Raw genomic sequence first — 16,143 nt, forward strand, 5'->3', positions numbered from 1 at the left:
CTCTGGGCTGGGTTACATCGTTGACACCCGTTCCAAGCAATATGCTCAGCAGACCAGGATGACAGAGGGCAGGTTGGAGTCCAGATCTAGCTACAGTTGTTGGAAGAGACTGCACTGCCAACTGGAAAGGTGTGTGTTTGCCTGTTGTGTGTGAGTTCTTTCATGTGTTTGTGGCTACGTATGTCTAACGTAGTTGCCAGGCTGTTTCTGCTTTAGCCAACCCATTTTTTTGTCATGCCAAACAATGCCACATTTGTTTGGCTGAATAGCTCTATGCCTATTGACTGAATAGTTGTATTTGTGTATCCCCAGGAGAAAGGTGCCCCAGAGAGTCTGATAAAGCTGGTGGAGGCCTGTGGGGATCACTCCCACAGTGTGGACTGCTTACTGAGCAAGCTGGAGAACTCCCAGTTCTTCCATGGCCTGCATACTCACCCATTGAGCATGTTTGGGATCCTCTGAAAACGATGTGTAAGACAGTGTGTTCCAGTTCCCGCCAATTTCCAGCAACTTCCCACAGCCATTGATGAGGAGTTGGACAACATTCCACAGGCCACAATCAACAGCCTGATGAACTCTATGCGAAGGAGATGTGTTGCGATGCATGAGGCAAATGGTGGTCACACCACATACTGACTGGTTTTCTGTATTCCCAGTCATGTGAAATCGATAGATTAGGGCCTGATTAATATATTTCAATTGACTGATTTCCTTATATGAACTGTAACTCAGTAAAATATTTGTAATTGTTGTGTTTATATTTTTGTTCAGTGTATGTTATGTAACCCTCTATGGTGCTCTGTGGCTGTGTCCAGGGATGGCCACACTGTTCTAGTCCATGGTTCAAAGGTCACAGACACCACCCTTCTGGTGAGCTCTTTGGCCCAACTCATCCTGGACCCAAATACACGCACACTGGCCGGCTTCCTGTGTGTGTATGTGTGTAAGGTTGGCCATGCGGTTGGATTATAACAGTGAGGAGGCAACAGCAGATATTGACTTCTCTTTCCCAGAGTGAGCCTTTTTATATGTAGATGGAGAAAATAGACTGGCGAAAACTGTATTTACAACAAAACAAAGAAAACAGTGGTTGATGATCAAAGACAATCTGAATCAAAATATGTGGAACTCTATCAAAGAAAAACCCAGGTGTCAAGTATAGCTTTAAAACTGGAGGCATGCTGACCTGATCCCTGCCTCTCTCAAACAATGGAATAGCAGGGTTCTTATACCCACAATGCATCCGCCAATGGGAATACGTTTCACACAATGATTAATTAACAATCAAATCAAATTGTATTCGTTACATGCATCGTGAACAACTATTCAACCAAACTATTTAGCAGTCTTATGGATTGGGAGCAGACTTGATGCATTGGTACCGCTTTCCGTGCGGTGGCAGAGAGAACAGTCTATGACTTGGTGGCTGGAATCTTTGACAATTTTTAGGGCCTTCCTCTGACACCGCCCGGTGTAGAGGTCATGTATGGCAGGGAGCTCAGCCCCAGCAAACAGGCAGAGCGTCAATACACGATTAAGATCAAATCCTACTACACCGGCTCTGACAGTCATCAGACGTGGCAGGGCTGTCACACCTTGGTCAATATGTTTTGTGTTTTCGTTATATATTTTGGTCAGGCCAGGGTGTGACATGGGTTTATGTGTTGGGTTCGTATTGGGGTTTGTTTAGCATTGGGATTGTGTATGATTAGGGGTATGTCTAGTTAGGCTTGGCTGCCTGAGGCGGTTCTCAATTGGAGTCAGGTGATTCTCGTTGTCTCGGATTGGGAACCGTATTTAGGTAGCCTGAGTTCACTTTGTAATTTGTGGGTGATTGTTCCTGTCTCTGTGTAGTGTTCACCAGATAGGCTGTAATAGTTTCACGTTCCGTTTTGTTGTTTTAGTATTTTGTATCAGTTATTTCATGTACCGCGATTACTTCATTTAAGTCATGAGTAACCAACACGCTGCATTTCGGTCCGACTCTCTTCCTTCAACAAACAAACGTCGTTACAGAATCACCCACCACTCACGGACCGAGCAGTGTGTGAACTGGCAGGAGCTCTCCCTGTTAATCGTGAAGAGCAGTTGCAGTGGGAGAGGCTGCACCACTTGGAGAATTGGACATGGGAGGAGGAATTAGACGGGAAAGGACCCTGGGCTCAGCCTGGAGAATATCGCCGTCCCAAGGAAGAAATAGATGCGGCTAAAGCGGAGAGGCGCTGGTATGAGGAGGCAGCACGGCGACGCGGTTGGAAGCCCGAAAAGCAGCCCCAAAAAATTATTGGGGGGGGAGGCTAGAAGGGAGTATGGCTATGCCAGGTAGGAGACCTGCGCAAACTCCCTGTGCTTTCCGGTGGGCTAGAGAGACCGGGCAGACACCGTGCTATGCTATGGAGCGCACGGTGTTTCCAGTGCGGGTGCATAGCCCGGTGCGGTACATACCAGCCCTTCGTATTGGCCGGGCTAGAGTGGGCATCGAGCCAGGTAAGCTTGGGCAGGCTCGGTGCTCAAGAGCTCCAGTGCGCCTGCACGGTCCGGTCTATCCTGTGCCACCTCCACACTCCAGTCCTCCGGTAGCAGCTCCCCGCACCAGGCTTCCTGTGCGTGTCCTCGATCCGGTAGCACCAGTTCCAGCACCACGCACCAGGCCTTCAGTGCGCCTCGCCTGTTCAACACAGCCAGAGCCTTCCTTCCCTCCTGCGCTGCCGGAGTCTCCCGCCTGTTTAGCGCTGTCGGAGCCTTTCTCCTCTCCTGCGCTGCCGGAGTCTCCAGTCTGCCCAGCGCCGCCAGTCTGCCCAGCGCCGCCAGTGCCGCCAGTCTGCCCAGCGCCGCCAGTGCTCCCAGTCTGCCCAGCGCCGCCAGTGCTCCCAGTCTGCCCAGCGCCGCCAGTGCTCCCAGTCTGCCCAGCATCGCCAGTCTGCCCAGCGTCGCCAGTCTGCCCAGCACCGCCAGTCTGCCCAGCGCCGCCAGTGCTCCCAGTCTGCCCAGCGCCGCCAGTGCTCCCAGTCTGCCCAGCGCCGCCAGTGCTCCCAGTCTGCCCAGCGCCGCCAGTGCTCCCAGTCTGCCCAGCGCCGCCAGTGCTCCCAGTCTGCCCAGCGCCGCCAGTCTGCCCAGCGTCGCCAGTCTGCCCAGCGTCGCCAGTCTGCACAGCGCCGCCAGTCTGCCAGGATCCGCCAGAAGTGCCAGTCAGCCATGATCTTCCAGATCTGCCAGACAACCAGTCTCTTCCAGATCTGCCAGACAACCAGTTTCTTCCAGATCTGCCAGACAACCAGTCTCTTCCAGATCTGCCAGTCAACCAGTCTCTTCCAGATCTGCCAGACAACCAGAATCTTCCAGATCTGCTTGTCAACCTGAATCTTCCAGTTCCGCCAGCCAGCCAGGATTTACCGGAGCCTACTACCTGCCTGAGCTTCCTCTCAGTACTGGGTTTCCCCTCAGTCCCGGGCTGCCCCTCTGTCCCGGGCTGCCCCTCTGTCCCGAGCTGCCCCTCTGTCCCGAGCTGCCCCTCTGTCCCGATGTCCCGAGCTGCCCCTCTGTCCCGAGCTGCCCCTCTGTTCCGAGATGCCCCTCTGTCCCGAGCTGCCCCTCTGTCCCGAGCTGCCCCTCTGTCCCGAGCTGCCCCTCAGTCACGAGCTGCCCCTCAGTCCAGTGGGGATCTGGGTGAGGACTATTAGGCCATGGTCGGCGGCGAGGGTGGATTACCCCAGGACGCGAAGGGGAGGAACTATTACATTAATGGAGTGGGGTCCACGTCCCGAGCCGGAGCCGCCACCATGGACAGACGCCCACCCGGACCCTCCCTATGGTTTTGAGGTGCGTCCGGGAGTCCGCACCTTAGGGGGGGGTTCTGTCACACCTTGGTCAATATGTTTTGTGTTTTCGTTATATATTTTGGTCAGGCCAGGGTGTGACATGGGTTTATGTGTTGGGTTCGTATTGGGGTTTGTTTAGCATTGGGATTGTGTATGATTAGGGGTGTGTCTAGTTAGGCTTGGCTGCCTGAGGCGGTTCTCAATTGGAGTCAGGTGATTCTCGTTGTCTCGGATTGGGAACCGTATTTAGGTAGCCTGAGTTCACTTTGTAATTCGTGGGTGATTGTTCCTGTCTCTGTGTAGTGTTCACCAGATAGGCTGTAATAGTTTCACGTTTTGTTGTTTTAGTATTTTGTATCAGTTATTTCATGTACCGCGATTACTTCATTTAAGTCATGAGTAACCAACACGCTGCATTTCGGTCCGACTCTCTTCCTTCAACAAACGAACGTCGTTACAAGGGCTTGAAAACTATACTGAACAAAAATATTAAGTGTCGGTGCCATATTTCATGAGCTGAAATAAAAGATCCCTAAAATGTTCCCTATGCACAAAAAGCTTATTTCTCAACAACAAATTGCACACATTTGTTTACATTCCTGTTAGTGAGCATTTCTCTTTTGCCAAGATAATCCATCCACCTGACAGGTGTGTCACATCAAGAAGGTTATTAAACAGCATGGTCATTACACAGGTGCACCTTGTGCTGGAGACAATAAAAGGCCAATAAAATGTGCAGTTTTGTCACACAATACAATGCCAGAGATGTCTCAAGTTTTGAGGGAGCGTGCAATTGGTATGCTGACTGCAGGAATGTCTACCAGAGCAGTTGCCAGAGAATTTAATGTTAATTTATCTACCATAAACTGCCACCAACTTCATTTTAGAATTTGGCAGTAGGTTCAACTGGCCTAAAAACCACAGACCACGTGTAACCACGCCAGCCCAGGACCACCACATCCAGCTTCACCTGCGAGACCAGCCACCCGGACAGCTGATGAAACTGAGGAGTATTTATGTCTGTAATAAAGCCATTTGTGGGGGAAAACGTATTCTGATTGGCTGAGCCTGCCCAGTGGGTTGTCATGGATCCCAAGTGGGTAGGCCTATGCCCTCCCAGACCCACCCATGGCTGCGCCCTTGCCCAGCAATGTGAAATCCATAGATAGGCCCTAATGAATTTATTTCAATTTACTCTTTGAAATTGTTGTGTTGCGTTTAGATTTTTGTTCAGTATATCACAGATTACGAATGGAAACCCAGCTGCGAGCTGCCCAGTGATGCTAGCCTACCAGTCGAGCTAAATACCAAATATGTTAACTTCGAGGCAAACAGCACTGAACCATGCATGAGAGCACCAGCTGTTACAAACGACTATGTGATCACACTCTCTATAGAGAGTAAGACCTTTAAACAGGTTAACATTCGCAAGGCCGCAGGTCCAGACAGATTACCAGGAAGCATACTCAGAATCAAGGGCAACCATTACAATATACACCTGTTCATATTATAAACATAAATGTATTTCCATAGTGCACACACTTCAATAAAGATTCTACACAATGCTTTAAGCATAAATACAACCAGGGATATAAACGTACTGTACGTAAGAAACTATGCGCTCAAACACGCCCCATTTCTCTGTCAATTCTCAGACCAGGAAATTAACAGATAACCCTCTTCAATTAATGAGGAAAACAAGGTAAGCAGCTCCATTTCTTAAGCTTAATCCTCATGATTTAATAGTCAAACATGAATACATCAGTTGTACTTCCTGATCATAAATACATGAGTTACATACTGGGTGTAACGGCTTTCTTCCTGGGAAAGAGAGGACCAAAGCACAGCGTGGTGAGTGTTCATCTTATTTAATAAGTAAATCCACACTGAACACTTCAAATTACAAAACAATAAATGTGAAAACAGAAACAGTCCTGTGTGGTGAAACAGACACCCACAAAACAACAGTGAAACCCAGGCTACCTAAGTATGATTCTCAATCAGAGACAACTAACGACACCTGCCTCTGATTGAGAACCATACTAGGCCGAACACAGAAAAACAACCTAGAAACACAAAACATAGAATGCCCACCCAACTCACGCCCTGACCAACTAAAACAAACAATTAACACAATAACTAGGGTCAGAACGTGACACTGAGCAATGCACAACAATGGGTTTTGAGCGCACAAACCTATTGACAGCGTGCGACCATAAACTCTCATGTCTACTCTCGTTTGCAGGTATCAGCAACAATCAAGAGGACATCTCTACCCCACATTATTATAAATAAAGAAATGTGCTTCTCATCATCCGTAAATCATTGTCAGTGTCTGGTAATTCATAATTTCTTTAGATCAAGTGATGGAGCTCATGGGACGATCAGCAGCATCCAGTGTTGATGATGCTGCTGGACTGTGTGTGGCAGCTGGCCCGGCAGTTCCCCCTGGCCGCGGGCTTCTCTGAGCCTGTGCTGCTGCAGCTGGCCAATGAGATCTACGCTTCAGACTATGGCACCTTCCTCTGCAACAGCGATCAGGAGAGTTGAGACGTGTGACACCTGGATTCATCCGTTGTCCAGACTCCTTATATCTACAGTCCTTGTCCAAGAATATAGTCTATCCACACTAAATCCGCATCTGTCTGTACCTTTCCACTTGCTCTTCATCTGTCTCTCTCTATTGTTAGGTGTGCTGCAGGGGCGAAGGAGAGAACCCACTGTCTGTTCCAGTCCCTCCTGAGGCCCTGTGAGAGGGAGCACTACTCTACCCCCTGTATGAGCCTACTGAGCTGGTCATCTGGCCCTCTGTCGAGCCACAGTCCCTGCAGCTCTGGAGAGGTGAGTTACAGTACTACAGGCAGATCTGGGGCTGCTCTCCCCTTCAGCAGCCCTCTGACATACGCTGAATGTTGGATGGGTGAATCGAAATAGCTATTACATGAAGAGTATTTACTACAACAGTTAATCTATGAGTAATACGCACCAAAAGATATTGCATTATTCCCGAAGAACATGTCTTTTTCTGGATGTGTCTAAGGTCTGCTCCTGCGGTGGACCCAATATGCTCTTCACCTGAGGGAACACCGGGGGAGATACGGAACCTTGTCATTGAGTGCCGTGAGGAAAGTTGAAAACATTGATGAAGAGAGGACAACAATACAGTGACACACAGAGACACTGGAGGCTCATCCTGGTTGATTGACTGTTGAGGGAGAGAACAAATCTACTTTTATTGCAAGAGATTGCTGCTCCTATGGACATCAAATTGCATACTGTGAAAGTTCCTCATTGTTAAAAATGTTTCTCTCATGATGACACATATCTACTCTAACTACCTTTTTTATACTGTTTTCACTGCAAGTCCAGATTTTGTTTTCTAGAATTAAGAGATCAGGGAAAATGTAATGTATATTATTGTTGACAATCAAACATTTAACAAGATGAATTCAAACGATTTCATAGCTTATTTTGTGCAGGACTAATGTGATGTCCTTTTAACCTTAGCCTAGTACTATGATGCATTTCAGGACAAAACACATATACACTACCGTTCAAAAGTTTTGGAACACCTAGTCATGTTGCTTACAGTATCAGGCTACCTACAACACATACAGTACCAGTCAAATGTGTGGACACACCTACTCATTCAAGTTTTTTTTTTTTTTTTACTATTTTCTACATTGTAGAATAATAGTGAATACATTAAACTATGAAATAACACATAGAATTATGTAGTAACCAAAAAAGTTCTAAACAAATCTAAATATATTTTATATTTGAGATTCTTCAAATAGCCACTCTTTGCCTTGAGGACAGCTTGCACACTCTTGGCATTCTCTCAACCAGCTTCACCTGGAATGCTTTTCAACAGTCTTGAAGGAGTTCCCACATATACTGAGCACTTGTTGGCTGCTTTCCTTCACTCTGTGGTACAACTCATCCCAAACCATCTCAATTTGGTTGTGGTAGGGGGATTGTGGAGGCCAGGTGATCTGATGCAGCACTCCATCACTCTCCTTCTTGGTAAAATATCCCTTACACAACCTGGAGGTGTGTTGGGTCATTTGTCCTGTTGAAAAACAAATGATAGTCCCACTTAGCCCAAACCAAATGGGATGGTGTATCGCTGCAGAATGTTGTGGTAGCCATGCTGGTTAAGTGTGCCTTGTTTTCTAAATAAATCACAGACATTGTCACCAGCAAAGCACCCTCACACCATAACACCTCCTCCTCCATGCTTTTTGGTGGGAAATACACATGCGGAGATCATCAGTTCATCCACACTGCGTCTCACAAAGACACGGTGGTTGGAACCAAACACCTCCCATTTGGACTCCAGACCAAAGGACAAATTTCCACCGTTCTAATGTCCATTGCTCGTGTTTCTTGGCCCAAGCAAGTCTCTTCCTCTTATGGTGTCCTTTAGTATTTTACCTTTTTTATTTCACCTTTATTTAACCAGGTAGGCCAGTTAAGATCAAGTTTTCATTTGCAACTGCGACCTGGCCAAGATAAAGCAAAGTAATGCGACACAAACAACAACACAGAGTTACACAAGCGTACAGTCAATAACACAATAGAAAAAAAAGAAAGTCTATATACAGTGTGTGCAAATGGCATGAGGTAAGGCAATAAATAGGCCATAGTAGCAAAGTAATTAAAATTGAGAAAATTAACACTGGAGTTATAGATGACCAGATGGTGATGTGCAAGTAGAAATACTTGTGTGCAAAAGAGCAGAAAAGTAAATAAAAACAATATGGGGATGAGGTAGGTAGATTGGGTGGGCTATTTACAGATGGGCTATGTAAAGCTGCAGCGATCGGTTAGCTGCTCGGATAGCTGATGTTTAAAGTTATTGAGGGAAATATAAGTCTCCAGCTTCAGCGATTTTTGCAATTCGTTCCAGTCATTGGCAGCAGAGAACTAGAAGGAAAGGCGGCCAAAAAGGTGTTGGCTTTGGGGATGACCAGTGAGATATACCTGCTGGAGCGCGTACTACGTGTGGGTGTTGTTATCCCAATGGTTTCTTTGCAGCAATTCGACCATGAAAGCCTGATTCACAGTCTCCTCTGAACAGTTGATGTTGAGATGTGTCTGTTACTTGAACTCTGTGAAGCATTTATTTGGGCTGCAATTTCTGAGGCTGGTAACAGTAATGAACTTATCCTCTGCAGCAGAGGTAACTCTGGGTCTGCCATTCCTGTGGCGGTCCTCGTGAGAGCCAGTTTCATCATAGCACTTGATGGTTTTTGCGACTGCACTTGAAGAAACTATCAAAGTTCTTGAAATGTTCTGTATAGACTGACCTTCATGTCTTAAAGTAATGATGGACTGTAATTTCTCTTTGTTTTTTTGAGCTGTTCTTGCCATAATATGGTCTTTTACCAAATAGGGCGATCTTCTGCACAACACCCCTACTTTGTCACAACACAACTGATTGGCTCAAACGCATTAAGAAGGAAAGAAATTCCACAAATGAACTTTTAAGAAGGCATACCTGTTAATTGAAATGCATTCCAGGTGACTCCCTCATGAAGCTGGTTGAGAGAATGCCATGAGTGTGCATAGCTGTCATCAAGGCAAAGGGTGGCTACTTTGAAGAATCTCAAAAGTAAAATATATGTTGATTTGTTTAACACTTTTCTGGTTACTACATGATTCCATATGTGTTATTTCATAGTTTTGATGTCTTCACTATTATTCTACAATGTAGAAAATAGTACACATAATGAGTAGTTTTTCTAAAACTTTTGACCGGTATTGTATCTTATTGTTTTTGTTAATAAATTGTTTCTGTATTCTGATTTGGTTGGTTGATGTGTGTTTCTGTTGGGTTTTAAAGACAGGAATCAGAAGTCCTCTTCACAGCATTTGACTTATACACAACACACTACACCTGAGGTGACATATATTACACCAAACTGTAGTAAGTAGCATAATGCTTGTTGTCACTTGTCAAATATATTTTTGATCCCTTCTCTGACTCTGAAGTAAGCCTCTACGCTCCAGTCCTGCTCAAGCCAAACTCAGCTAAACATTTCTACACAATGCAAATTCACCGTGAGCAGCTAGTCAGCATGTTTGCCCACATGTATTGCCTTGCAGGCTGGATATTGTAGTCCTTTACAATTGAGTCACGCCCTCTTGCGCTCTTACATCACAACAAGGAAAACCACATATCCCAGCATGACTTTCATCAGCCGTTTATCTAGCTTTACCCAATGAATGCTTGGTGCGCTTAATCCGTGACCAATCGGAGGGTAATCTTTTAATTCTAAGAGTTAACTACCATGAAAACCGTTTTACCAGCGCAATTTTCATAAATTCGTTTTGTAACATAGCGTGAAATGCGATTGTGCGATCTGTAAAGTCTTCATTTTGGTTGGCACGAACAGAGACTGATTGCAGGTTTCTGTCAGCACACAGGTAATATGTTGTTTTGTATCCATTCTGCTTCTGAAAGATAACGCGTGGTGTTTCAGTCAATATGAACTGTATAAAGTTGATGTTTTAAATGGGCTAAACAACAATGTTACATAACTAACCTACTCATTGTTGTACGGATGTGTAAATGAAAAACAGCTTCTATCTCAAGGCTGACTGTTAAATAGGCATCACGAGCTGGCCTCCATCCAGTACCCTGCCCCGAACTTACAGGCAGGGTACCACCCGGTTACTCACCCCTGCACTTTCGAGGCTGCTGCCATATGTACATAGACATGGAAAACTCGTCACTTTAATCATGTTTACACACGGTTTAACCAATTTCAAATGTATATACTGTACTCTAGTCAAGGCCATCCTATTCAACTAATGCTGTACATTTACTATTCTATCCACGTATTCTTCAGATATACTACATATTCTATCCACGTATTCTTCAGATATACTACATATTCTATCCACGTATTCTTCAGATATACTACATATTCTATCCACGTATTCTTCAGATATACTACATATTCTATCCACACACGGTCCATAATGTCTATTACAGCCCATCACACACAAACACAGACACACACATATATATACATATATACATACATATATGCTACTCGCTGTATATTATATCTGCATAGTCACTTCACCTCCACCTACATGTACAAATTACCTCAACTAATCTGTACCCCGCACACTGACTCGGTACCGGTTCCCCATGTATATAGCCTCGTTATTGTTATTCTTAATGTGTTACTTTTTATTATTACTTTTTATCATTACGTTTTATTTTAGTCTACTTGGTAAATATTTTCTTAACTCTTCTTAAACGGCACTGTTGGGTTAAGCAATTCACAGTAAAGTCTACACTTGTTGTATTTGGCGCATGTGACAAATACAGTTTGATTTGATATTTATACACACTCTGGACTACTACATTGCTCGTCCTAATATTTCTATATTTCTTAATTCCATTCTTTTACTTTTAGGTTCATGTGTATTTGTGTAGTTGTGTATTGTTAGATATTACCACACTGTTTGAGCAAGGAACACAAGCATTTCGCCAAAACTGCAATAACATCTGCTAACGTTACATATGTGTATTCGACCAATAAAATTTGATTTGATTTTTCCATTGCACTGTTCAAATTGTAATTTTTGAATTAATCCATAGAATGAACCGTGCCTATGGCCTAAATGGTGTCATTCCTACTGAGTGAGATTGATTTGCCGGATGAAATAGATAACATGTTGTCTTTGATCCATCTTTTTCCACAGGGTCAACAGCTCCACATGCTACCGGGTATGCGGTTCTATATGCCCTCCGCGGCAGCTCTATTCGGATCGTTGTGCCATGGCTGTCGCAGCCGGGCGCGTAGTTTGTCATTCCGGGGCTGTAGTTGGTCGCCCCGACAGATCAGCCGGTGGAACAGTCAGGATTCAATTCAATCTACTGCAGAGAACCCACGAATTCTCATCACAGGTTAACTATTTTTTATTATCTCAAGTAGCAAATAACACTTTATGGCCCATAGTCTATAGATAGGCCCTATATGATGTATATGTGTTTATGAAATTGAGTCAAATCTGTTCCATTTTTTTATACACGCATAGGCATGCTGTCATTCTCTTTGTCATTTCGAGTTGTTTTCACTGTTCAGTAAGTGGCCATCCTCTTTTCCTTAGTACAATAGGCTGTGAGTAGACTGGGGACAAAAGGCCCTAGCAAGTGACCATGGGCAGAATAATGGCCTGAGGCCAGTTTTTGTCTGTACATAAAGCTTTGGTGAAAACAAAAAAGGTTGCAGCCTGGTTGAAGCAGAATATGACAAAACATCCAGGCCTACTTTTTTCTGAAATTGTACATAAGAAACACCTTTTCACCATATATTCTCTGAGACCTTTTAGCAAATACAAATGAACAAGAACAATTGAGATGGTGTTGTTTAATGAATGCTTATGAATTCTGCATTGTATTATGCATTATTTTTCTCTTCGTGGTTAAGGAGGCCTTGGCCAGTTAGGTGTGGGGCTTGCAGAAATCCTGAGGTAAGAAAAAAACTAAAGAGTAATCTTTTCTTCAATGCTGATTTCTTCGATGTTGATAGCATGAATATTCCCCAGGTTGTCGAATTCTCACTTAACATCTAGTTTACCTTCTGGGGTTGGGCTCCTATCCAATTCAATTCTGTAAATTCCAGGAATTAACTGAAATGTCATATATTAATTGAATATCAATGTGTAGGAAACAGTACGGAACAGAAAACGTTATCCTATCGGATATTAAAAAGGCTCCACCAGAAGTGTACAGAAGTGGTAAGTTTTCTTAGTTGGCACGATCAGCAATTCTCTACTGATCTCAATGTCCATGCACATCTCCATACTGCGCTTCTCAAATCCTCTTCTTTTCTGCAGAAAATAACATGTTCCCTGCCTTGAAGGGGCAATCCATAGTTTGTCAATCTCTTCTCCTCTCCCTCAGGCCCGTTTGTGTATGCTGACGTGTTGGACTATAAGAACCTCAGAGAGTTGGTGGTGAATAACCGCATTACCTGGCTGGTGCATTACAGCGCTCTACTCAGTGTTGTAGGAGAGGCCAATGTGGCCCTGGCACGCAAGATCAATATCACAGGTCAGCTCCAAATTCACACACACATGCTACCACAGTATCCAGGGCAGTACCATTGTATCCCTTTTTGCAAGGTTTGTATGGTTTTGTCTAAAGCTTCACTCCTTGCTGTTCTTTCTAGGCCTTCATAATGTGCTGGACCTGGCTCTGGAGAGCTGCTTACGTCTCTTTGTCCCTAGCACCATCGGAGCTTTTGGCCCTTCTTCTCCCCGTGACCCCGCACCTGACCTGTGTGTCCAGAGGCCTCACACCATTTATGGGGTGTCCAAAGTGCACGCCGAACTGATGGGGGAGGTGTGACCTGTTATGTTCACACATAGAAATATACACACATCAACACACAAACAGTCATAGATGCAGTCGTAATGCGAACACATTGCTGTCAAATGCACACTCTTGCACACACACAACCTGCCGGTCCTCTCTTAAAGCGAGAGCACACAACCTGCCGGTCCTCTCTTAAAGCGAGAGCACACAACCTGCCGGTCCTCTCTTAAAGCGAGAGCACACAACCTGCCGGTCCTCTGTTAAAGCAAGAGCACACAACCTGCCGGTCCTCTCTTAAAGCGAGAGCACACAACCTGCCGGTCCTCTCTTAAAGCTTAAAGCGAGAGCACACAACCTGCCGGTCCTCTCTTAAAGCGAGAGCACACAACCTGCCGGTCCTCTGTTAAAGCGAGAGCACACAACCTGCCGGTCCTCTCTTAAAGTGAGAGTTTTCACATGTAGATTTTTCAGAGAGAGTAAGTCAATGAATTAACAGTGCAGATTAAGTTAAATATGCTTTTGCTGGTTATTTGCTTTGATTGTGTTAAATCTCTCTCTGTTAGTATCTTCATCACAAGTATGGACTGGACTTCCGCTGCCTACGCTATCCTGGCATCATCTCAGCTAACACACAGCCTGGGGGAGGAACAACAGGTAACCCATATTTATCATATAATCATTTATTAAGGTATTAATGCCACAGGGATATATTCCAATACATTCTGTGTACTTTTTTGCTCTCCTTTCCCATAGACTATGCTGTCCAGATTTTTCACGATGCACTCAGCACAGGTCACCACGAGTGCTATTTACGCGCTGATACACGTCTGCCCATGATGCACATTGGTGACTGCCACCGTGCGACTGTGGAGTTCATGCATGCCCCGGAATGCCAACTGTCGCTGCGCACGTACAACATCGCTGCCATGAGCTTCACCCCCGAGGAAGTTTCCACGGAAATACGCAAGCACCTGCCCCACCTCAAGGTCACCTATAACCCTGACTCTGTCCGCCAGACCATTGGTATGTTCATTGTTCACCTTATTGGTGTGTGTCTGACTGTCTGTGGAGTGTTTTTAATTGTTATTGAACCTCAAGATGTGTGATTTGAATTAAGCCATAGCAGAAGTATATGGAACATTTTCTCCTTCATAGTGTATCGGCTAGAGTAGATATACATTGTAATTTTTGTAGTAGTATTAAATATTGTAAGCCTTACATGTCAGCCTTTCTCTCATCCTTGACCTCCTACAGCATTGCTATTTCAAATCGAATCAAATTTTATTTTATTTGCTAAAGGTTTGCTTCACATGGTCCCCAGTCATGAATGATGTCATCATTGGGTCTTATGAAAGTTGTGATGTGTAAAATAACTATTGACCATGATTGTCCCCTGGTGTGTAGCGGACAGCTGGCCAGTGAGGTTTGATGACTCCAATGCACAGAGAGACTGGGGCTGGAAGTCGACCTATGGGCTTGAGGAGCTCGTCTCAGACATGCTAAGCTCCATCCATGACAAGAAGACCAACGCCAGACTGCCAGTCAGCTAGCAGGCCCCACTCACAGAGACTGACCTGCCAATCACTATTCCCTTAAATCCACTTCATTCTGGGTCTGCCTATCACAACAGACCCTCTTTAACCTTAGCATAATTTCCAAACCAGGAACCTTTTGTATGTCAGGAATATTCTACCAATAAACCAGGGACTATTTTCAAACCAGGAGTCTTCAGCCAGAACCACTCAACTTGCCACGACAGTGGACACTGAAACCACACACACACACATGGTAGGCAGCACACGCTCTCATAATAGCAGCCTTACTCATTACAGTCAATCATTCTCTTCTGTTGTGACTTTCTTCAGTTTCTGTTGTTTTAATTGTGATAGAGATCATTTAAGTATCATAGCAGGTTTAATATTAGCCTCAAACCTCTGGGGGAAATAGGCTTCAGGCAAATTATTTTACATATAGTTAAGTCAAATCAAATTATATTTGTCCCATGTGCCAAATACAACAACCTTACAGTGAAATGCTTACTTTACAAGCCCTTAACCAACAATGCAGTTTTAAGAAAAATAAGTGTTAAGTAAAAAATAGATAAGTAAAAAAAAAAATGAAAATAAAAGGTACAAATAATTAAACAGCAGCAGTAAAATAACAATAGTAATTGTTCAATCAATGTGGAGGCTATATACAGGGGGTACCGCAGAGTCAATGTGGAGGCTATTGGGGGTTCAGAGTCAATGTGGAGGCTATATACAGGGGGTACCGGTACAGAGTCAATGTGGAGGCTATATACAGGGGGTACCGGTACAGAGTCAATGTGTGGGGGCACCATTTAGTCAAGGTAATTGAGGTAATATGTACATGTAGGTAGAGTACCCCTACCATCAGTTTACAGTATCTTATTGTGGCAGTATTCTAGGCTACTAATCGGTAGGCCTACTGTGTGTTGATGAACAGACCTTGGCCTACAAGCATTTCGCTACTTCTGCAATAACATCTGCTGAATATGTGTATGTGAGCAATAACATTTGATTTGATCATTCAATAATTTTGAATTTCATCATAGGGTTTCATAACTCCAGCAATATTTTGAGCTACAATCCAAAGACAACATTGGTGCAAAATATATCACATTTCATTAGGTTTGATTGATACATAACATAGTTGATTGCTAGAATGTAACATTGCAATAGAATGTTGCTTACAGTATCAGGCTACCGACAACACATACAGTACCAGTCAAGTGTGGACACACCTATTCATGTATGTTTTTTTTCTTTATTTTTTTACTATTTTCTACATTGTAGAATAATAGGGAAGACATCAAAACTATGAAATAACACATATGGAATTATGTAGTAACCAAAAAAGTGCTAAACAAATCAAAATAGATTTTAAATTTGAGATTCTTCAAAGTAGCCACCCTTTGCCTTGATGACAGCTTTGCACACTCTTGGCATTCTTTCAACCAGC

The 16,143-nt window shown here is 44.3% G+C and overlaps 1 protein-coding gene across 1 annotated transcript; it reads left to right on the top strand.

Annotated features, from left to right (window-relative positions):
• The first annotated feature begins 10,110 nt into the window (after nt 1-10,110).
• On the top strand, nt 10,111-15,235 carry LOC115138951 (L-threonine 3-dehydrogenase, mitochondrial-like). The gene is made up of 9 exons (XM_029676134.2): nt 10,111-10,250; nt 11,544-11,748; nt 12,272-12,314; nt 12,511-12,581; nt 12,748-12,897; nt 13,016-13,188; nt 13,725-13,815; nt 13,915-14,184; nt 14,566-15,235. Exons 2-9 carry the CDS (start codon nt 11,559-11,561, stop codon nt 14,709-14,711), a joined length of 1,134 nt encoding a protein of 377 aa, XP_029531994.1. The 5' UTR covers nt 10,111-10,250; nt 11,544-11,558; the 3' UTR covers nt 14,712-15,235.
• Nucleotides 15,236-16,143: the final 908 nt, after the last annotated feature.

Source organism: Oncorhynchus nerka, linkage group LG12, assembly GCF_034236695.1.
Source record: "Oncorhynchus nerka isolate Pitt River linkage group LG12, Oner_Uvic_2.0, whole genome shotgun sequence".
In the NCBI taxonomy this organism is placed as follows: Eukaryota; Metazoa; Chordata; class Actinopteri; order Salmoniformes; family Salmonidae; genus Oncorhynchus; species Oncorhynchus nerka.

Excerpts from the sequence above, each read along its gene's own strand:
- LOC115138951 (XM_029676134.2), top strand. The coding sequence starts at position 11,559 with ATGCTACCGGGTATGCGGTTCTATATGCCCTCCGCGGCAGCTCTATTC. Across the intron at positions 11,749-12,271 it reads CCCACGAATTCTCATCACAG|GAGGCCTTGGCCAGTTAGGT; the intron begins GTTAACTATTTT and ends TTCGTGGTTAAG. Across the intron at positions 13,816-13,914 it reads GCCTGGGGGAGGAACAACAG|ACTATGCTGTCCAGATTTTT; the intron begins GTAACCCATATT and ends CCTTTCCCATAG.